Source organism: Larus michahellis, chromosome 20 (assembly GCF_964199755.1).
Source record: "Larus michahellis chromosome 20, bLarMic1.1, whole genome shotgun sequence".
In the NCBI taxonomy this organism is placed as follows: Eukaryota; Metazoa; Chordata; class Aves; order Charadriiformes; family Laridae; genus Larus; species Larus michahellis.
The window spans coordinates 7,962,525-7,983,037 of NC_133915.1; the positions used below are offsets into that span (position 1 = coordinate 7,962,525).

General features: G+C 57.9%; 2 protein-coding genes across 5 annotated transcripts; both read left to right on the forward strand.

Annotated features, from left to right (window-relative positions):
* Window positions 1-1,415: 1,415 nt before the first annotated feature.
* Window positions 1,416-11,005, forward strand: LOC141733280 (disintegrin and metalloproteinase domain-containing protein 18-like). The gene is made up of 18 exons (XM_074563427.1): window positions 1,416-1,486; window positions 1,587-1,665; window positions 2,149-2,225; window positions 2,359-2,551; window positions 3,085-3,141; window positions 3,327-3,398; window positions 4,214-4,380; window positions 4,625-4,706; window positions 4,848-4,984; window positions 6,036-6,216; window positions 6,428-6,517; window positions 7,039-7,237; window positions 7,784-7,892; window positions 8,315-8,498; window positions 8,746-8,826; window positions 9,371-9,479; window positions 9,611-9,755; window positions 10,238-11,005. Exons 1-18 carry the CDS (start codon window positions 1,416-1,418, stop codon window positions 10,329-10,331), a joined length of 2,127 nt encoding a protein of 708 aa, XP_074419528.1. The 3' UTR covers window positions 10,332-11,005.
* Window positions 11,006-11,272: 267 nt separating this feature from the next.
* On the forward strand, window positions 11,273-19,595 carry LOC141733495 (indoleamine 2,3-dioxygenase 2-like). Of its 4 annotated transcripts, XM_074563916.1 has the most exons (11): window positions 11,273-11,390; window positions 11,664-12,079; window positions 12,402-12,497; window positions 12,993-13,112; window positions 13,300-13,418; window positions 13,788-13,802; window positions 14,272-14,371; window positions 14,624-14,741; window positions 14,949-15,000; window positions 16,636-16,784; window positions 17,478-19,595. In XM_074563916.1, the coding sequence occupies exons 2-11, from the start codon at window positions 11,912-11,914 to the stop codon at window positions 17,846-17,848; spliced, it is 1,308 nt and encodes a 435-aa protein (XP_074420017.1). In that variant the 5' UTR covers window positions 11,273-11,390; window positions 11,664-11,911; the 3' UTR covers window positions 17,849-19,595. The 4 variants fall into 4 exon arrangements, with proteins under 4 accessions (XP_074420017.1, XP_074420016.1, XP_074420019.1 ...); XM_074563915.1 differs by having other exon boundaries at window positions 11,283-12,079; XM_074563918.1 differs by having other exon boundaries at window positions 11,284-11,813.
* Window positions 19,596-20,513: the final 918 nt, after the last annotated feature.

Consider the following 20,513-nt stretch of genomic DNA (forward strand, 5'->3'; position numbering starts at 1 on the left):
CGCGGCGGGCGCTGCTGGCCGCGCTGTGTGAGTGAGAGCCCCCGCTCCCCCCCACCCCGCGGTCCCCCCCCGCAGGGACCGACCCCAGCAGCCTCCAGGCCCGGAAACCGACACGTGCGGGGAACTGACGTCACCCCCCGCAGCTGACGTCACCCCCTGGAAACTGACACGATGGGCTGCGGAATGACATCACGCCCTGCGGCTCGTGTCACGCTCCGGACGCTGACACCACGGGCTGCAGAATGACGTCCCGGCTGCAGACGGGCGCCGCGGCGCGCAGTGCCCTCGGGCCGGCGGCTGCGCTCCCAGGGCCACGCTCCCCCCGCGGGCCCCGGGGTGTCGTGGCTGGTGACGACCCCAGGGCAGGGCCACGAGGCGTCCTGGCGCGGGAGCCCATCTGTCCGCAGGCTGGCCTTGGGCCAGGGGGGGAATCGTTCCTCCCGGCTGCTTGGTGGGGATGATTTTGTCCTCCCAGCACGGCACCCCGTCTGGCAGCAGCAACCCTGTGGAAGGGTTTAATATTCACTTAGTTTGTGCTTTTTGTCAAGGGGTAAATCCTGCTCTCGGAGGCTGAGGGGCTGCAGCCGCTGCTGGCTCCCTTTTTCTCTGCGGGCCGGTTGTGGTGGCCGGGCTCTGTCGATACGCTGGCGTGTGACGCTGTATCACGGCAGCTGCGCGGTGGGGACGGGGATGCTCGCAGGGACGGAGCAGGTGGTGTGGCTCCCTCCGAAGTGGGCTTTTCTCGCGTGGTTGTGGATGTGTGGGGGTGCCCGGCCGCTCTCAGCCCCGTTTCTGTTCCTGCAAGGTGGGTTTGTTCAGCTGGAGCTCGCTCTCGTGCTCCCATCATACAATGCTCATATTCACACCTCTAATCCAGCAGTAGCAAGTGCACATAATTTTGTTTTTTCTGCACAAGTGTCTGGATACTTTAAAATAAACCGTGGGCAAATGGTATTAGTGTAGAAAGTAGCGTTGGTGAACCTCTCCAGGTAGAGACCGTGTCTCTCCATGTGGGTATAAAGGTGCCTGTCACAGGCACATGCAATTCGCACTGTGTCTGACGGGCACACCTGTGGTGATACTAACTTGTGATTATAATTAAAAAACAAATTCTTTCTCTAGGTTCGCAAATGCTGCTGCACATCATGGTTCCCGAGCGGCTGCTCTCAAAACCAGCTGGAGAGACGGTACTTAAGTAATGAAGCGTGCGGTGGTTGTGTGCGAGTGGATATACACACGCAGGAACGCGGTGTGCGACAGCCGAGGGGTGACTGCCAGAGGGACAGTTTTAGGAAACCGTGTTCTGCCTGTGCCGGTGATGGGGGGGACCACGCTCTGTTGAGCGCTTGCGCTACCCTCGGAGCGTGCTTTTCCATGGTCCTCCTTCCTCATTCTCCTTTTCTCTGCTTTTCCACATGCGCAAGGATGTGGCGTCCTACGTCCTGCGGATCGAGGGGAGGCCGTACACCGTTCACCTGCAGCAGCAGTGAGTTGGCCCTGCCGCTGCCTCGCCTGGCGGCTGCTGGGCTGGGGACTCTGACCATTTCAGAGCATTTTCAGAGGATTTTATTGGTTTCCTGTTCTAGATTCTTTATATCGGATGATTTCAGGATTTACACGTACAACGAGAATGGATCTTTGCGCTCTGACTCGCCCCGTATCAAGGTAACAGTAACTTGCTTGAGATATCTGCTGCTGCCTTGTTCCAGGGTCGCCCCCCTGTTCAGAATTTGGGGGACGTCACTGGTTACCGCAGGGGAGCAGCGCTTCCCCTCTTCCTCCACGTTTGCTTCCTAATCACGGCAGGAGGTGCTGGGGTGATAAAAAGTTTTCCTTGCAAATGCATGGTCAGGTTCATGTTTGTGAAGGTTTTGGGAGTTCCTGAGTTTGCTCAGTTCAAAGCTTCTAATCCTCTCCGTGGCTACTGTTCCTTACGGAGAGACCAGGGGAGCCCCCAGCCCCAGCGACACGGCTCAGCACCGGGCAGGGCAGCTCCTTATCGTGAGGACGCCACATCCTCACGTTAAGATTTGGTTTTAATTACTTGAGCAAAAAAAAGATTGTCCATAAAATCCTTGTTGTGCCATCACCTGCCGGGGTTACCTTCATGGCCACAGAAGTGGCTCCTCGTCCTCTGTCGTGATGTAGGGCGGCTGCCACTACCGGGGGTACGTCGAGGGCTTCCCCAGCTCGGCAGTGACCCTCAGCACCTGCTCGGGGCTCCGGTAAGGAACCGCCACCCCCCGGCGATGCCCATTCGTGCTCTGGCTGCCTCGCTCCGCGGCAGCTGGGGCTGGGGCTGGGGCTGGGGCTGGTGACAAATGGCCGGTGACAAATGACACACCATCACTGTGGCAGGGGCTTGCTGCAGTTTGAGAACGTCAGCTACGGGATTGAGCCCCTGGGTCATTCTCCTGGGTTGGAATACATTGTGTACCGAGTGAGGAACGAGAAGGCGGCGGGTTCCCTCCTGGCCACCAGCCCCCCCGAGGGAGGGCCGGGCGGGCTGACAGCAGAGGAGATGGCGAGCAAAGCCCCCGGAGGGGACCGAGTGAGTGGGCGTCTGCTCCCGTGGTGGGGCCGGTGTCCCCGTCACACGAGGAGGGCTCCGATGCCGCAGGGAGCTTTGGCCGGTGGTGTCTGGATGGACGGGGGGCAGGGGAGCACGTTTAGGAGTGCTAGTGCGTGTGATGGGGTGTCGCGTGGGTCGTTACTCATCTAGTGCCTAATGAGAGGCCTCACCAGGGGCTACAGGGTTTATGGATGGATTTGTAAAAGCGGGGATATTTCTCACTCCGTGCAGACGGTCGGCAGCGATGCGCTGGCTCCTTCGGCCACAGGGTTCTTGTGCGTGTCCCAGGGCCCCGCTGGTCACCTTAGCCGAGAGCCAGCGTCATTAGCGAAAGGCTTCAGCCTTGTCCTGAGGCTTCGTACACGGCTTTTGCTTCCTGCTCTGCAAACAAAATCAGCAGATGGCAATGCCTTCTGGAAGGTTTAGTGTCTCAGACAAGTCATCATTTCTGATGCCTCATGACTAAATTAGTGAAATGAATTATTAACAGTGAAGAATATTTTTTTTTCCAGTCAGGGTCCAAATACCGGAGGGAGATGGCACTCTACATAGTTTTGGAAAGGGCTTTGGTAAGTCTGTGTCGGTCGGTTCCCGGTCTGTGTTTGCTTTGCCCTTGCTCGAGCTGCCGTAAAGCCTCGCATGGTCCTGCCTGGCCCTGCACGCTCTGCGCCTGGTGGCCACATGTCAGTGGCTGGGAGCCACCCTGAGAAAGATCGTGGTAACCCCGTAGATAGAATCTCGTGTCCTTTTTCAGTTCGACTACCTGGGTGCAGACGAGTATGTTGTGACACAGAAGATAGTTCAGATCTCCAGCTTGCTCAACACTGTAAGTGTTTTGATTTATACGTACTGAGATGGAAATTCTGATGGCTTATTTCAGCCTACTAATGGATAGGTATTGGTGCGATTTGTCTAATTTTGGAGAAAATAATAATTAAATGTGCTTTCCGGCAATGCGGAATCTCAGCATTTTAGCTTTGGACTTTTTGCCGTAGTCTGTCAGAGGTCCCAGTTTGTGTGGGGCTCGCCCAGACGAGGGCAGGAGGTGTGGAGGGGACTTTACCCCTCGCTGTCCCGCACAAACCCTGCTCTGGCGCAGTGCTGCCCAGAGGCCAGCGGTGCCGGCTCCTGCAGCCCCGAGGGCACCGCGCTGTCCCGCAGCTCCTGCTGCCCCGAGGGACCGTCCTGCGCCCGCCGCCCCCGCGGCTCCTTTCTGTCTCCCTGTCTCAGGGGAGCGCGTGGATTTTTTCCCGGCCTGTGCAGTACACAGCGTACACGGTTGGGTGAGCGTTTGACAGGGAATACAGTGTCTCCTCCTGGAAACCTAAAAAATGCAGGCAAGGACAAGTTTGTGTATTCTGTATGTTTTATTATTTAACATCTCTATTCAAGCTCAGGTTGTCTTTGGGTTTATTAGATCCTGCTTACTGAACCATTGGTTTTTTTCTGTTTTGGACACACTTCTGTGTCGTTTTTACATTTCCTACACCTTTTTCATGACAGACGGACAAAGCAGTCATCAGTTGCCACCTGCTCCTGTCTGTTTTCCTGCGGCAGAGTGGCTGCTAGTGAGAACAAACATTTAAACAGCACTTGAAATGAAACACATGGGAGCAGCCACTTCTCTTGTTAAACTTTCAGATGTTCAGGCCTCTCAATCTAACCATTGTGCTGTCCGCCGTGGAGGTCTGGATGGATGACAGTACACTTAAGAAAACGGGGAGCGGAGGGGATGTGCTGGCGCGGCTGTTGAAGTGGAAGCAGACCAGCCCCATTCTGCACCCCCACGAGGTGCCATATCTGCTGCTGTAAGAATAAATTATTGTCGTTATTTAAAAGCAGGGAGTTACAACCTGCCAAGTGCATGTACTTCTGAACAACAGAACTTGCTATGACTGTGATGCCTCTTGTAAAAATTGAGCGAGAACGCGGTGAGGTATTGCGAACGTACAGTGAGATCTGCCCGAGCTGGGCAGGACCAGCTGCCTCTGGCCGGGGCTGGCAGCGGCGGGGGTCCCGGCTGGGCGGCCGGTGAGCGCGCGGCTGTTGCAGGTACAGGGACCGAGCGGAGTTCGTGGGCGCAACGGCTCTGGGGAAGGCGTGTCAGAGAGACGCTGCTGGCGCAGTGGCCGTGGTACGGTGTCACCTGCGCCCCGACAGCCCGCGCGTCCCCCGCGGGCGGCAGGGACAGGGACGGGCGGCAGCAGCCGCGGCCGGAGCTGTGGTGCCGCCAGGGTCTCGGCAGCCGCGGCAGCCCCGCTCTCTCTGCCTCTAGTACCAAAGGGCCGTGATGCTGGAGTCCTTCTCCGCCCTCCTGGCCCAGCTGCTGGCACGCAGCCTGGGCGTAAACTACGATGACCCACGAGAATGTCGCTGCCCCGGGAGCGTCTGCATCATGACCCTGGAGGCGCTGTGAGTCGGCCGGTCCCGTCCCGGCACGCCGCGGGGGCTGCGGGGGTGGGCAGGGTGTCCCCTCATCGGAGGTGGCTTGGGCGCGTTTTGCTTCGGCTGGGCAAGACCCATTCCTTTTTTTGAGTGTCAATGTTTAGAAATGGAATGTCTGGAAATCTGAATTCCTGCCTAGTACCTGTCAGTGCGATAAAGGCCAGCTCGGTAAGCCAGCGCTGCCTGCGACCTGCCCGCGCGCTCGCTGGGGAGCTCAAACGCTTTTGGTCTTTGAGAGCGTTAGGGGCAAGTGGGGGGCGCAGCCCAGCCGAGTCCGCTCGCGGCGGAGCATCCCCTCCGAGGCCCGAGGGGCCGGATTGACACAGGGGTGTGTGCGTGTGGGAACAGGGATATGTAGATACCAACATGAAGAGACCGGTCAAGCTGAATGTCAGTTCAGATCTGATTTTCTTAGTATTGGGAAAAGAATAGCCAGTGAGAAAATAGGAGTTAAAATAAAAACATGTTCTAATTACTAGAAACCCTGAGATATTTTGGCCTTGCGTTTTATTATCTCAGTCATAAAAAAATGCAATGTTTGTTTTAGTGAATATTTTTGAGAAGTAATAGTCGTATTTGCTTTAAATGGGAAAGCGTGCTTTTCCAGCACTACTGCCTGTGTTATTAGTCATACGCGATTTGAACCGTTTTACAAAATGATTGCGTGTTGAATATACTGTAAAATAGCATCTCTAGAGCCATATCCTGAAAGGAACTTGAAACATTGTGAGAGAAAAAATGGAGGTCTTCTTACTATAGGAATGATAAAGTATAAAGTAGTGATTTGACTTGAGAAATGGGAAGTTTTCTTTTCACAGGCAGGACATTTCTGAATGCTTCTCAGTCTCCGTTAATAATGCATTGTAGAATCTCGTTTGGCACTTGACCTGAAAGACACCCAGGGGACCATTGCGCCTCGTGCCAGCACCTGAGCACGTCCTTGGACCGCACAGAGCTTTTGAGAGAGTGAACAGGGGCAAATGTGTTAATACATACATGGAAAATTGCTTTATTTCAGACGTGTCAGTGGGGCAAAAGCCTTTAGCAACTGCAGCATCAGGGACTTTGAAACCTTTCTGAAGCGGAACAGGAACTGCCCCTTCATCAGGCACACTCTGCGTCAGCCGTCCTACCGCGTCACCATCTGCGGCAACGGCGTGGTGGAGCCGGGCGAGCAGTGCGACTGCGGGGCGGCCGAGGTGGGTGCGTGCCCTGGCGCAGGGCTGCGCTCTCTTCTGCCCCGGAGAGTGGGCTCAGGTGCTGGCTACAGCATCTCCGTGGTACCACGCAGACGTGCAGCGCGGCTGCTCTTCCCTCGGCTCCTCCGAGGAACCCGCTCTGCTAGGAGCAAGCAGTCCTCCTGCAGATGGGGCCCTTTGCAGCAAATAATGATTTCTGGTGCGTTTGCAGGCCTGTGCGTTAGACACATGCTGTACCCCCCAGTGTAACTTCAGAGCAGGAATGCAGTGCTCCTTGGGACCATGCTGTGAACATTGCCGGGTAAGGTGTGTCCATAATTATCACAAGTTAAGCCATTTTTAAGCCTTGGGGCAATACTAGTTTCTACAGTAGTGCTGTCAACCGGCTTTCTGGTTTTGCTCAGACGGGCATTTCAAAAGACCTAGTGATATTTGTGCTGCGTTTTATCTCTGGATTATGTTGTAGTGGATGTCAGGTAAGGCACATTTTTATAATTGTCACAAGATAGTTACGTAGTTTTGGAGAAACAGTATGTTCCCATGCCGAGGGATGGAGACAAACTTTCTGCTGCGGAGAGATTCCCGGGGAAGGGCTTTCCAGCTCAGCCCCCTGAACCCCCCGGAGGGACATTGCTGGGGGAAGAGTGTCTTGGGCAGTGCCACACGCGTGTGAGGAGCTGGGTGCCCCAGAGCTGGTCCCGAGGGACCGCGGACGTGTCTCCTTGGGGGCGGCGTCGGCAGGGGCTGTGTGGGGCCGAGCGGGGCCCAGGCCGGTGGGTGCAGAGGGACGGCGGGAAGAATCCTTTCTGCCTCCTCTGCCAGTTCAAGCGGAAAAACTCGCCGTGCCGCCCCGCTGCCGACGCGCAGTGCGACCTGGCCGAGTTCTGCAACGGGTCCTCCGCGTCCTGCCCCCCCAACCTGTACGTGCAGGACGGGCACGGCTGCGAGCACGGCACCGGCTACTGCTACAAGGGACGCTGCCGGTCTCCGGACCTGCAGTGCCGGCAGCTCTACGGGAGAGGTGAGAGGCTGCTCGGTTGCCACGAGCACTAACGTCGAGCTCCAGGGCTGGCGTAGGGCAGAAGGTGGCATCCACGCACCATGGGTGCCCACCCTCTCTCTCGCGTGAATCTGGGGAGGTTGGGGACAGCCGGGACTATGTGGTGTAGGGAGGGGCAGAGGAGACTGCAGGATGGATGGATGGATGGATGGATGGATGGATGGATGGATGGATGGATGTCCCACATTGTGGGGAGGGGAACGGGCCATCAGCAGACGTGATGGTTTCCATGGGGATGTCAGGCTGGCACAGCCACGCACGCCTCCCTGCCTCCTCATACCCTGATGCCCTTGTGGAAGGTGTTTCGCACTGGTCAGGCCGTTCCACCCCTGGGAGATCTGTCCCACAACCCAAACAGAGGTGGCTAGAGATGGGACTGGAGCGATAGCCAAGTATTCCTCTGTCCAAAGGAAAACTGAGGCGAGAACTGATAAGTGTTAGAGGCAACAGAGGTCTTGTAGTCTGTGGTACCCTCAGTGGTAACCAGTGTTATTTCTAAACTTCCAGGTGCAAAAAATGCTCCTTTGGCCTGTTATGAAGAAGTCAACAGTCAGCGGGATAGGTTTGGCCACTGTGGCAACCACCCAAAGGATGGCTATCAGCCCTGTTCCTGGCTGTAGGTTTCAAGGGAATGTAAAGTGTTGAATTGGGAATATTTATTTGATTTGTGCTTCTCTTACTGTCGATGCAAAGTGATAATCTGTGAGAAGGTTGCCTTCGGTATGTTTTCCTCTTGCTGGGCAGAACTGACTGGCCGGATGCGCTCTCGGTGTTCTTTAGAGAAACAGTGCTGTGAGAAACTGGAGGCCTCCAAAGGTGACTTCGGCACACACCTACTGTGCTGGCCTTTAGCGTTGTGAGGGTTCGTAGGACAGCTTCTCCCTGGTGTCAGGGATTCAACTCTTCTGAAATGCCACTGTTATGCTTTGATTTTGTCTAAATCCCCTCCCCAGGTTGTGCACCTCAATGTCTCCAGCACTGCGATCAATCCGCTGCTGCGTTTACTGTTCTCATTTATTGTGCTAACAAATTTTTTAGGAATCTGGAATGTGGGAAGTTGGTATGTATATTCCCGAATCGTATTCCTTTCACAAAAGTCAAGGGCGCCATAATTTATGCTCAAGTGCAAGAACATCTGTGCGTGTCTTTCGATTTTATGCGGGGACCCACGGTGCTAGATCCTCTCCTGGTGAAAGAAGGCACAAAATGTGGTCCCGGAAAGGTAGGGAATATTCACAAGCATCTGGAAATGGCATAGAATGATCACAACCACAACAGTTTTAGAAATAGTTGCTGTTTTGCAGAATGAGTTAAAGGTGGTCTATACTTACTTTTTTAATAATTATTGCCTCTGCTATTGACTTTTGATCATTCTTTAGGGCTAGGAATCCTTTTTAGACTTATGGCGACTGTGGTAAAGGGTGGTGAAAAGATGCCAAGCAGGAATTTTTTCCTTTTGGTCTTTTCAGGTTTGCATCAACGGCACGTGCCACCCCCATTCCGTCCTGAAGTATGACTGCAATGTGCAGGAAAAATGCCACGGGCACGGAGTAAGTGACAGCAAGGCAGTTAAGTTAGTGGTGTTGGTTTGAGGAATGTTGCTGAAGAGAGAGTGGTTCTTTCAAATGCCCCCTGGGGCTCGGCTGCGAATTGCCCAGGCCTGTGGTTTGGGCTGACACTTGGCCTCTGAAAGCATCACGCGGTAACAAGTTATGAGGTAGGAATTAAGTGAGGCTCCCCCCCACCGTCTGTCCCAAGCGCAAAATAAGTGAGACAAAGCGGCTTGGAGTATTTGTTTGTCTAGATCAGTAGAAAACTGGAAAAGAGTATCTGGAGAGGATTTAACTGCACATAACTGACACGGTGTTGGAACCGTCAGCGTAGCTGTGCGAGGGGAGGGGCGGCGTGGTGGGGGCGCAGGGGAAGGTGGAGCGGGCTCTCGGGGGGCCGGGGGGTGCTGGCTGTGCCCGCAGCGCGGGGTGCGCGGAGGAGAGCAGGGGCGCGTGGGGACCAGCAGTCCCGCGGAGATGGAGCACGGGTCCTCAGGATGTTTTTACAATGAGGGATGTTTTCTGCCCTCCCTGGTCCTGGCAGGTGTGCAATAACCTGAAGAACTGCCACTGCGACCCGGGCTGGAGCCCCCCCCAGTGCAAGACCCGAGGGTCCTCCGTCGGCGGGAGCACCGACAGTGCCCTGGGCCCCGGTGAGTGCCGCGGACAGGCTCTGGGTGCCCCGTGGTTTTACCGGGCACAACGGCGGCTCTCACGGCTGAGCAGACGGCCCGCGGCATCGCCCGGCCTTTACCCGGAGCCATACCTTTGCTTCTCTCCCCAGACGATATCAAAAGAAGGTATATGAAGATCTGGCTGCTGCTGAGCTTCGGCAGCGTTCTCCTCGCCCTGATCTGCGGCACCATCGTGATTATGAAGTGGAGCCGGCTGAAAAGGTTCTGTGCAAGGAGGGGGTCGCAAACGGATGGGTAAGGTGATGTTAGTTACTTAATGCAAATCCTCCATTCTGGGGGTGGGAGACAGGCAGGGGGCACGGAATTACTGTAAAAGTTGCTGAGTGGGATTTACAGCCTGGGCAGAGCCGGGGAAGTGGTGCCTGGGAGACAGAAACTGTTTGTTGGTAAACTGGGAATGTGTGTTGGTCATCAAGGGAAGAAACTGGCAAACAGGTGGCTAAAATTCACAAATGTAGGAGGAGCAAAACTGCGAGTGGATTTCCTGGCACCGAGCACACTGTCTGTGTGCAAGAGCCGGAGGAAATAGGTTTTCTGTTTGCTAATTCGGACTGGAAAAGGGGAAAAGTAGGATACAGGAGAAGCTGCAGGTCCCAGTAAACACGGAGAGTGGCAGCGCGCTGGGTCCGATGCAGACAAGGAGAGCGAGTGGGAGCGGGGCTGGGACAGACACGGGGGACACCGGGGCTGAGGCACCGCTCCGGGTCTCCGTGCAGCCCTGCGGCTGAGGAGGGCAGCGACGGACAGGACACGGACATGTACGCGGAGCTGGACACAGAGCCGGGGACGGGGCTGCGCCACGGACATTAATAAAGGCGTTGGACGGAGCTGCGTGTGGTCCACACCTGGGTGGGCTGGGGGTGCCCTGCCCAGCGCCGGCACACCCCGCAAACACAACCCCTCCAGCCTTCCCTCGGGAAGGACGTGCCCAGTTGTGCCCCCACCTCAGGGCCCTTGGTCCCAGCTGACCGCAGGCAGAAGCACAGGGGAGGGGGCGCAGAGAAGCAGCAGCACCGGCACCGCGTCGCTGCCACCCTGCGCTTTCCCGCGCTGCGACGGAGCAGCACCCACCGCAGGGAGGGCACCGATCTGTCGGGGGGACAAAGGCAGCACCGCGCTGGAGCAGCCGCCTCCGCCACGGGGGCCCTTTCAGGCTCGTTTCATTCGTCTCCAGCCAGACAGGGGCATCAGCCTCCCCGGCAGTAACCACCCAACGGGCCGGAGTTCTGCTCCTGTGCAGCGCGATTAGGTCAGAAGCCCACAGACCCTCACTGCGAGGAGGTGTAATTACCCTCCTGTCCTGCAGACCCAGCACAGGACACGGGACAGGAGTTTGGCATTGCCAGGACCCTGGGGAAAGCCAGCTGCAGAGCCAGTGTCCCTGCACTGCCACCAGCACCCCGGGCCGCTTCCACGCAGCCTCCCAGGGCGACCCGGAGCATCCCGGCAGCTCCCGGGGGAGGTCCCAGGGGGTGACAGCTCACAGCCCCTGCCCACGGCGAGGGAGCTTCCCTGAGCCTTCCCCATAGGTGGGTGCCTGCGGGGACGGAGATCAATGTTTGCTCCACGACAACTCCTTATCGACAACCTTTAACCGTGTTTGCTCGGACCCTCTGGCCATTGGGTGGCCAGACACCGGCTCCCCCCAGGACAAGGTACGCGCCCGTGGCCGGGGCGCGCGGTGCTGGCTCAGCACATACCGGGAGCGGGGCAGCCGGCGCGTCTCCGCCGAGCCAGAGCATGTCCCGGCCCTGCGGGCAGCGCCCGGTGATGGAGACGGGCGAGGGCACGGAGGAGACCCCGCTGCCACTGGCGCTGACCAGGTTCCAGCTCTCCGAGGAGTACGGCTTCCTTCTTCCCCATCCTCTGGTAGGAGACGGCTGCGCCATCGCGGCTGCGTGCTACAGGAGACCGAGAACAGAAAAATAGAGGGGTTGGTGAGCGGCTTTCTGGTTGGGCTTCAAGTTAATGCTGCTCTATAACAGTTTATAAAAAGCAATGAGGAAGGCACATGCTGTTTTGGCTTAGACAGTTTCATAGGACAAACCCCTCGCTTTAAAAATGATTAAACTGGCTGCAGCAAGTGGCCCAGGGGAGAGGAGAAGGAGCTTTGCAATTCACACATTGGCCTCGGCGTTGCAGGATTTCAGGGAGGAGGCGGCGAGCAGTCAGACTGCAGGTCTCCCGTGCTGAAAGCAGCGCCGTTTATCACCGGGCTCACTTGGCAGTGGCCGCGCTCAGGGACAGGCAGATCCTTGTTTATCATCCATTACTTCGCGATCGCGCAGGCTGGTATTACAAGAGGGGGAACCTTGTAGGGGGGAGCCCTCCCTTCCCCGCAGGTGCGACCGCAGACCCACCAGAGCCCCAGGAAAACCTTTGCAAACGTGATGGAGCAGGACAGTGAAAGCCCCCCCGGCCAGGCGATGTCCGACACGGCCCTCCCCGGGGCTGCCCAGCCCCATGGCGAGTCACGGCCCCACTCCGGCCCTCTCGTGCGTCCTCGGCTGCCGTCACTCCCCCGATTCCCCTCGCAGCCAGAGCGGGGAGTGGAGCAGGTGGGTTTGGACATTGTCTCTCAGCCAGCCTGAACTCTGAAGAGTTTACCCAAGCTTATCTCCAGCCCTCTGTTCCCTCCTGCTCCCCTCCCGGCACCCCCCCGTACCCCAGCACGGGGTGGGTGGGCTCCGTCTGCCTCTGCAGCAACTCGCTGGGGGACGCTCTGGTCCCCAGAGCTGCATCGGCGCAGGACCACTTTGGCCATCCCATTGCACCCTGAGCTGCTCAGGAACCCGGGGAGAGAAGAGCCACAGCCTCGGGACACCGTGTGCTGCCAGTCCCCCTGCGTTTACAGCCCCCCTCTCGCCTCTCTCTACCAAGACAGAGCTGCCGGCGCCCTACGGTCCCTGGATGGAGATTGCCCACGACCTGCCCCAGCTGATTGCGAGCCGTCGGCTCCGCTCACAAGTCCACCAGGTACCGTGTTACCTCTCCTCGCTCCGGCGTGCTCAAACCTTGGCCGGACACAGCAGTGTCTGCTGAACGCATGGAAAAGCAAACCAACAGCAAAGCCGTGTCCATCGGCACAGAAGTAACCCCTGCGGCAGACCCCAGGGAGCGCGGGCAGCCGAGGCCGCGAGGGCTGGAGCGTGGCGTGCGGTGGCAGGGGAAACCCTCTAGCTGTCACGAGAGCCATGGCTCATCCCGACCACGCTCCGCACCGAGGAGCTCAGGCGCTCCAGGAGCCCCCGGCCCCGGGAGAGGGACGCCTTTTTGAGTACAATGCTGCAGTTTACTGTCAATGCCCACAACCAGCACGAGCAAATCAATAACAAATCCTGCAGAGGGGGGAGGGAACGGAGGATTTTGGGGCCCAGCAAGGGTCTCTCCCTGGCTGGCAGGGCAGCCCCCACTGTGGGGGCCCTTGGCACTGCCTGCGGTGCCTCTTGCTCCCAAGGGTCTCTCTGGCAGATGCCGCAGCTGAGCACCCGGCACCTCCGAGGGCGCGAGGAGCTGCACTTGGCACATCTGGTGCTCAGCTTCATCACCATGGGCTACATCTGGCAGGAGGGCGAGGAGGGCAGCGTGAAGGTAAAAGCAATGCAGAACAGGTTCACCCGCTCCTTGGGATCCGATGCTGCTCCGCTGGGACTCATCCCATGGGAGCAAAGCCCCTCTCCTGAGGCTGCAGCAGGAGCGTGACCCCTCCTGCCTGGCCCAGGCACCTTTCACCAGCCTGACAGCGTCCCCGTCTTCTCCTGTGCTTTGTGCCCTTCAGGTCCTGCCCCGAAATCTCGCCATCCCCTTCTGGGAGGTCTCGCAGGCCCTCGGGCTTCCCCCCATCCTCAGCCATGCGGACTTTGTGTTGGCCAACTGGAGGAGGAAGGACCCCAACGGGTAAACTGCTGGCAGGTCCCATCCAGCACAACGGGGATAAACAGTCCCCAAACTGCTGCTGTTTTGCCAAAACCCACTGAACCCCCCCCCCACCACTGGGGTCTCATGGAGAAGGTCTGGGGAAGGGTCTCGCAGGGGGGAGCGGTGGTCTCTGGGGCTGCCGGCGCTGCAGCCGCGGGTGCAGACACGGGCGCCCAGTGGGGAAACGGCTGCCCCCGGGACCGTCCCCCCCCGGGGACGGAGCTTCCCATGGGGCAACGACTCATTTTTCTCCCACAGAGCACAGTCCATTGCTGTAACGATTTATAACGTCTCTCTTTCTCTCTCCTTTTCTTGTGCATTTGTTGGCAATAACCAAAATGCCTTCAGGTCTCTGGAAATCGAGTAAGTATTTAAGATGCTTATTTATTTTCTAACAGTATTAGTTTTGTTTGAATTGGCTTAGCACTCCAACACTGCGGGGCTCTGCTTAGGTCGAACCTATCTCTTGATATACGAGCACGACAGAAACAGCTCAGCCTTTGGCACACAAATGCCACTGCAACAACAGCAAAGCGCCGTGACTGCGGCTGAACCGTGGGCTGCTGGAGCCCATGCAGAGCCTGGCCCCCACGGGCCAGACCGTTAGCCCAGTGAGTCCGTGGGGAGGGTCACAGCTCCCCCCAAACCAGAGCAGCCCCATCCCCTTTTGCTCTGTGCCAGCTCCTCTCCGCCCGGGGTGCAGGTGAGAGGATTTGGAGCCGGGAGGGTTTTGCTCTGATGGCTCAGCGTTTCCCGGGGCGTGCGGGGAAACCCCGACCAAGAGCCCTCCTGACCCCCATGCGCTCGGCTGCTCTGCCGGTCGCCCCTGCAGGAACCTGGACACCATCATCTCGCTGCCCGGGGGAGAGAGCCTGCGGGGCTTCATCCTCGTCACCTTCCTGGTGGAGAAGGCGGCCGTGCCTGGCATTAAGGTAGGGCACTGCTGTGGGAGCCAGCTGGGGGACGTGGGCCTTCCCTCCTGCTGTGCCCCACAGATCTTCCCTCACCCAGAGAGCGCCCGTAGGCACGCACCCGCGAGGTGCCCCCGTCCCCTGCACAGGCACCCACGAGGTGCCCCTGTCTCAAAGGCCAGGGGAAGGGGCAGAGCTGGCAGGGGGGGCAGCAGGTACACAGACATCCCAGCCCCCTCACCACTTCGTGCTCTCCCTCCTCTCCTCCGGCAGGCAATCGTTCGGGCCATTCGTGCCATCCTGCAGCTGGATGAGGAGACGCTGCACCAAGCCCTGCAGGAGCTGGCAGAGGCCATCGGGGACATGAGCAAGGCGTTGAAACGGATGCACGGTAACAGCAGCTCCTGCCCTCACGTCGCTGAGCACGCTTTAGCTCATCAGACGCGTCAGCGTAAACGTGCTCGTATTTGCCCCATAGAATCTCTCCGGAGGGATGGAGCGGGAGAAAGCGGGAGCACTGCCATGCGGGAAACGCTGAGGCAGAGGGAAATAATTGCCTTTTGCCTGCAGTAACATCTATGATCTGATTTCCTCCTAGATTACGTGGATCCAGCAGTATTTTACGCCGTGATTCGGATCTTTCTCTCCGGGTAAGTGCGGTGCCTTTATCTCCAAAGCCACCGTGTGGGCAGCTCCCAGGCCGGGGGCAGCAGGGGATGTGGGGAAAGGACAGCCCAGATGGGGTACGGGGTCCCTGGGGGTGGGGAAGGAACCGGTGCTGTGTCTGGCAGCGGTGGCCCCAAGACCATCCCTCCAAATCATTCCTGCTCTTGGCCGGAGCAGTTTTGACAGCAAAAAACTAATTTCTCTTTACTTCGAACACAGTGCACACAAAGCTGCGAAGCTGAGTGGGGTCTCTTCACTCTGCATCTAGAACAAGCTTCTTGGTGTTGCTCCATTACAATCCCATTAATTAAAAAAACCCAATCCCCCAAATACTGAAAAAAGTCAGTTGGCCAAGGCAGAAACGAAGCCACGAGAGCCCAGCACTGGGGGTTGGCCATCCCTCACCTTCCCTGCGGGGCTGGAGCATGCCCAGCTCTCTGCTCCCGGGCTTCTCAGGGGGGTTCTATTTTTGTTTCTCTTCAGCAAATCTCAGCATTCCTAAGTCAAAAGGCTCCATGCATCCTCATTAGGTTTCGCTCATTTTTCATCCAAGCTGACCTCGTCTTGATGGTCATCAGCCTGGAAAAACATGCCTTTTAAATTCCCTTCTGCTTATAAGAACTTCCCACTAGTAAAGGTTACTATAAATACATCCCTGGGAGAGCTAAAAATATTGTGGTATTTGATAATGAATCTATTTTTCTCTGCATTTTGTGCAAAATCTGCTCCAGCAGTCAAACAGCCCTAGCAGCCAGCACTGAAAGATTCATGAAATGGGGCATTCTTCACAAGGTCAAGAGATATTTTTGTGCCAGGCCCATTATCTCTCTGAAATTATAAGTCCTCTTTCCATTTGTGAGCGAGCATTTATCCATTTTTGCCCAACAGGCGGATAAAGCGGGATGCCAGGAGCTGTGAGTTAATGGTGTACGGGGGGGGGGCCCTGTGTTCCTGGGCTTGCTGAGGACGAGCAGCTTTACGAGAGGGAGGAAATCACATTACGGGCTGGTTCTCTGCCGAAGTAAATAAAGGCAGGCTGTCCTGCGTCGTCTTTAAAGACATCATGTCGAGAGTAACAAGAACAGACAAAAATCCAAAGTACAAACTTCAAGGGCTCGGAAGAGCGTTTGGGCGACTCTATCTGCCACAGAGGCAACCCCACTTCTCCTAACGGCCACCGGGATTTCAAGGAATTAGGATGTTAGATGCTGCTATCCGACTTTTCCCAGACAAGGGACTGTCCCCTCTCGCACACCCAAAGCCGCTCTGCGGGTGCAAACCACCACGCGGCGCCCCCCGAGCCAGGACCCCCCGGCCCCACGCCGTGGGGAGCTCCCCAGTGCGCGGCGATCCCGTAGAACCATCCCTACCTCGTGGGCGAGGGATAATTCAGGATTTCTCCCTACACCCACGGCCTTGTCGTGCGCCTCGCCGCAGCGTTTGATTTCCGAGTTTATCTGGCGAGTGAGGACACGCCAAGGCCGAGCGAGGGGGAGGAGATCCATGGGCCGGGTCAGGAAGGTTTCCCTCAATCTTGCCAGCCCAGGGTCCTGTCTCGCAGCCCCCCCATCACCAGCCGCCCCCGGCCACTCTGCCTGACCCCCGTGTCTCCCCCCCAGCTGGAAGGACAACCCCGCCATGCCGCAGGGGCTGGTCTACGAAGGTGTCTCTGAGGAGCCCATGGCGTACTCGGGAGGCAGCGCGGCGCAGAGCACCGTCCTTCACGCTTTCGACGAGTTCCTGGGGATTCGGCACAGCGGGGAGAGCAGTAAGTCACGCGCTTTTCCTTTTTCCTAAGCAAAAAGGGGCGAGGGAAGAACCAAGACAGAGCGATTCCCATGGCTGTGCCCGGATCTGCCCCTCGACAGGACACGCGCCATCTCCCCCTCGCAAATCCTGGTGGAGCCGGCCGGGAGGAGGCTCTGCCCGGTTCGTTAGGGAGGAAGTCTATAAAGGAGGCTCTGGCAGGCACTTCCTCACCGCTATAAATTCCCAGATGAACAGACTTTGCTTTTTGCGTGTCAACTTTTTACTGATGTTATGTATGGGAGCAGAGCTCGCCAGCATCCTGCCAGTATCTGAGCTCATCCATTCACGCAGCTTCGCGCTAGTCTGGCCCACGACAGAACGTGTTTATCAGAAATTAGCAAAACCACTCTAATAGCAAAAAAAACACCCAACCCCAAACAACCCAAAACCAAAAGGCTGAGAGCAAAGGCTAAAACCTGCCTTATAGGGTTAAGGTCGACCCTAATGGAGCACTGCCCTAATATGGGTTTTCTTTCTCTATTAATCGGAGGCACCGAGACAGCACAGGGGAGGGCAGGGGGCGGCGCAGGCTGCTGGTACCGCCTGGCGCCGTGGTCCCTGCAGGCCAGTGCTCCCGTCCGGCCTCTGAGAGCTTCAGCTGCTTTAACCCACTCGCCCACAACTTATCTCTTCCTTTGCTGGTGTCTTGCAGACGCCTTCCTGCACAGGATGAGGGACTACATGCCCCCGCCCCACAGAGCCTTTGTGGAGGAGATCCGCCGTGCCCCCTCCCTGAAGCAGCACGTCCTCTCCTCTGGAGACGCAGGGCTCTGCGCGGCTTTCAACCGGTGCGTCTCTGCGCTGGCAGACTTTAGGTCCTACCACATCACCATCGTCACCAAGTACATCACCATCGCAGCAGCCAAAGCCAAAGTCGGGCGGGCAGAGCCGGGTGACGGGGCTGGTCCCTCCGCGGGGAAGCCCCCGTCTGCACTGGAGACCAAAGGGACCGGCGGGTCCCACATCTTCAGCTTCCTGAAGAGCGTCAGGGACACCACCAGGGAAGGGACAATAAGTGTCTGACTTGCCCTGAGGGTTTGCGAGGCACTGCTCAAAGCGGGTGCAGGAGGCCAAACTGGTCGGGTGTGGTTTTGCCAAAATCCGATTGCAGAGACCTTCACCAAAACCCTCTCAGCAGCCCCCTTCCTGCTCGTGCACATCTGGGACATGGGGAACGTGATCTGGGGTGTTGAGGGAGGAGAGCACCGCTGCTGATAACCCCCAAAAGGCACGCAGGGACTGCAGCATCCTTCCATGATACTGGGATGGGCACAGCATCCTTCCCATGGCACCGGGATGGGCACAGCATCCTTCCCATGATACCGGGATGGGCACAGCATCTTTCCATCATACTGGGCTCAGCTCAGCATCCTTCCACGGCACCGGGAAGAGCCGTGTCCATCCAAGCCCTGCTTGCTGCGTCCCACCAGGCTCGCTGCCCGTTCCCCGGGGTCGGGGCTGCCGGCGCGGCTGGACACGGCCGGGGTTTGTCCCGGCTGGAGCCCACACGGCGCCAGGGTCACAGGGACCGGTAAAGCGGCGCTCCCCAAACCCGCCGCGCTGCTGGGCCCCGTGTCCCTCGCGGAGCCGCGGCCCCGGCCGGCCCCGTCGCGACATCCCGGCGCTTCTCCATCGCGAGGTGGCGACAGAAACCTGCTTTTGGCTCCGCCGCCGCCGGGCTCCCCCGCAGCAGAGGAACGGTGTTGCGGGGGGGCGGGTAACGCAAACCACCGGCGGGGTCTGGGGGGGCTGCGGTTGCCGCCTGCGGGGGTTCCCTGCGACCCGCCGCCTTTGGCACCCAGACACGGCCCCCCCCGCCCCCAGCCTTGTCGTTTTGACACCAAACAGGCGCGTTCCGCAGGAGCCCAGGGCCGCAGGCCCCGGTGGGTCCCACGCCGCCGAGGCAGGCTCCCGCCAGCGATTCCCGCCGGCCCGGCCAGCCGGACCCCGCACCGGCTGCTAACGGCGAGCCCGTTACCGGCCCGCGGGCGCGGGGCTGCCCGGCGCTTCTCTGTTACTTGTTTCGGTACGAGGCAGGTTATTTTCCGCTGAAATGCCACCGCCCGGTTTGAGTAACAGGCAGAATCTCACAAAGCTGCATCCGCAGCGGGACCGCAATTGCTCCCGGGGGAAGTCTGGGGACAAACGCCAGCTCTCCGGTCATGGGGACGATGCTGAAGGCACTCAAACCCAGGCGAGAGGGGAAAGCAGCCGAGGGAAGCGAGCAGGGCACGCGGGAAGGCAAGTCGAGGAGGCGGCTGCTGGCTTGGGGATGCTGCGTTAGGGCATAAGGTTTCACTCTGTTGCCAGCTTCGTTGCGGCTCCTGGTTTGTTAAGGGCTCGGGTTGTCACAGGGGCAAAGCTGCAACATTTGGGCACACAGGATTCACATTCTTAAGTCTCAGCGAGCAATACCTGCTGTGGCAGGGGACGGGGGGACACACGGTTTCCTCAGCCAGCGAGGGAAAAATGCCTCAGACAAAGTGCCTTTCACAGCGACTGCGCACCCCCAAATTCCTTGGAATTGGCATCTTTAGGGAAATCAGGCCATATGCCTCCGTGTTTTGCCTGCCCGGGTTCTGCTGGCACGGCCGCCCGAGACAGGCTTCACACCCAATCAGTGTCTCGGTGCAAAAATAGCTCTGGCGGTGCCACTTCTCCTGCACCATCAGAAGAGAGTCAAGGTCCTTTGAAACGAGGCTTCGTTCCCACGAGGGCGACAAAAAGCTCGGCACACGGCAGCTTGAATTATTAAAGCTCCTTGCTAAATTTTATTTTGTGCCCTCTTTTGAAAGGCAGTCTTAAAACTGGGGCTTAGGGGAGATATCGTCAGTAAACAACCTATGGGGACCTGTCAGCACCTTTAAATCTCTGCCTGGCAGCCCTCGTTCTACTCCATCCTCATTTCTGAATAGCTGCTGCATATTTTATGTAGGAAATATTTCATTCTGATGATTGTCTTCATCTATTACATTTCAGACCGTTGCAGGAAAACAGCAAATTTAGACCGCGGAAAAAAAATAAATATCACTCTGGCCAAATGGAAAGCCCAGCCCGGACTGCAGGGAGCTGGTGCAGGCTGGCGCTGCGGGGGGCACGCGTGGGCTCCATGCGTGCTGTGACGTCCACGACCGCACGCCAAGGCCAGTACCAGGAGGGGGAAAAGGGTCCCCGTGGGGGGAATTTTATTCCCGCTGCAATCCCTGGCCCTGCCCCACACTGGACCAGCAGCATCACAGCCACGCTCCAACTGGGGAGGAAGGAGGGAGGATTTGTGCTGCCTTGGGGGAGAAAAGGGGAGCTGGGAAACCAGGGGAGAGATGCTGGAGGGCTCTGGAGAGCCCAGGGGCGACCCTGCACCCTCACCTTCAGCTCATTACTTTTGGGGGTTGAGGAAGGTGCCTAAAAACCGCACAGAAAGAGTCGGACCACAGTGTTCCCAGGTCAGCAAACTACAGAGCAAGGGCTCACCACATTTGGGTTCAGTTTAACAAACGCTTTGTGAGCGCCGCAGCCAGCGCCAGCACACGCACTGATCAGATTCAGCCCCTTTAAAGCGGATTCAGGGAGGATCCTGCCGCGCTCGCAGCACCCAGACAGCGATGCACAGACCCTTCCCGGCTCCTCTCCTGGCGGGCTGGGACAGCTGCTTGGCGAGAGCTTTGATTTCTCTCTGTTCCCAAACCAC

Excerpts from the sequence above, each read along its gene's own strand:
- LOC141733495 (XM_074563916.1), top strand. The coding sequence starts at position 11,912 with ATGGAGCAGGACAGTGAAAGCCCCCCCGGCCAGGCGATGTCCGACACG. Across the intron at positions 14,372-14,623 it reads CGGCCGTGCCTGGCATTAAG|GCAATCGTTCGGGCCATTCG; the intron begins GTAGGGCACTGC and ends CTCCTCCGGCAG. Across the intron at positions 15,001-16,635 it reads ATTCGGATCTTTCTCTCCGG|CTGGAAGGACAACCCCGCCA; the intron begins GTAAGTGCGGTG and ends TCTCCCCCCCAG.
- LOC141733280 (XM_074563427.1), top strand. The coding sequence starts at position 1,416 with ATGCGCAAGGATGTGGCGTCCTACGTCCTGCGGATCGAGGGGAGGCCG. Across the intron at positions 3,142-3,326 it reads TAGTTTTGGAAAGGGCTTTG|TTCGACTACCTGGGTGCAGA; the intron begins GTAAGTCTGTGT and ends GTCCTTTTTCAG. Across the intron at positions 7,893-8,314 it reads TATCAGCCCTGTTCCTGGCT|GAATCTGGAATGTGGGAAGT; the intron begins GTAGGTTTCAAG and ends CAAATTTTTTAG.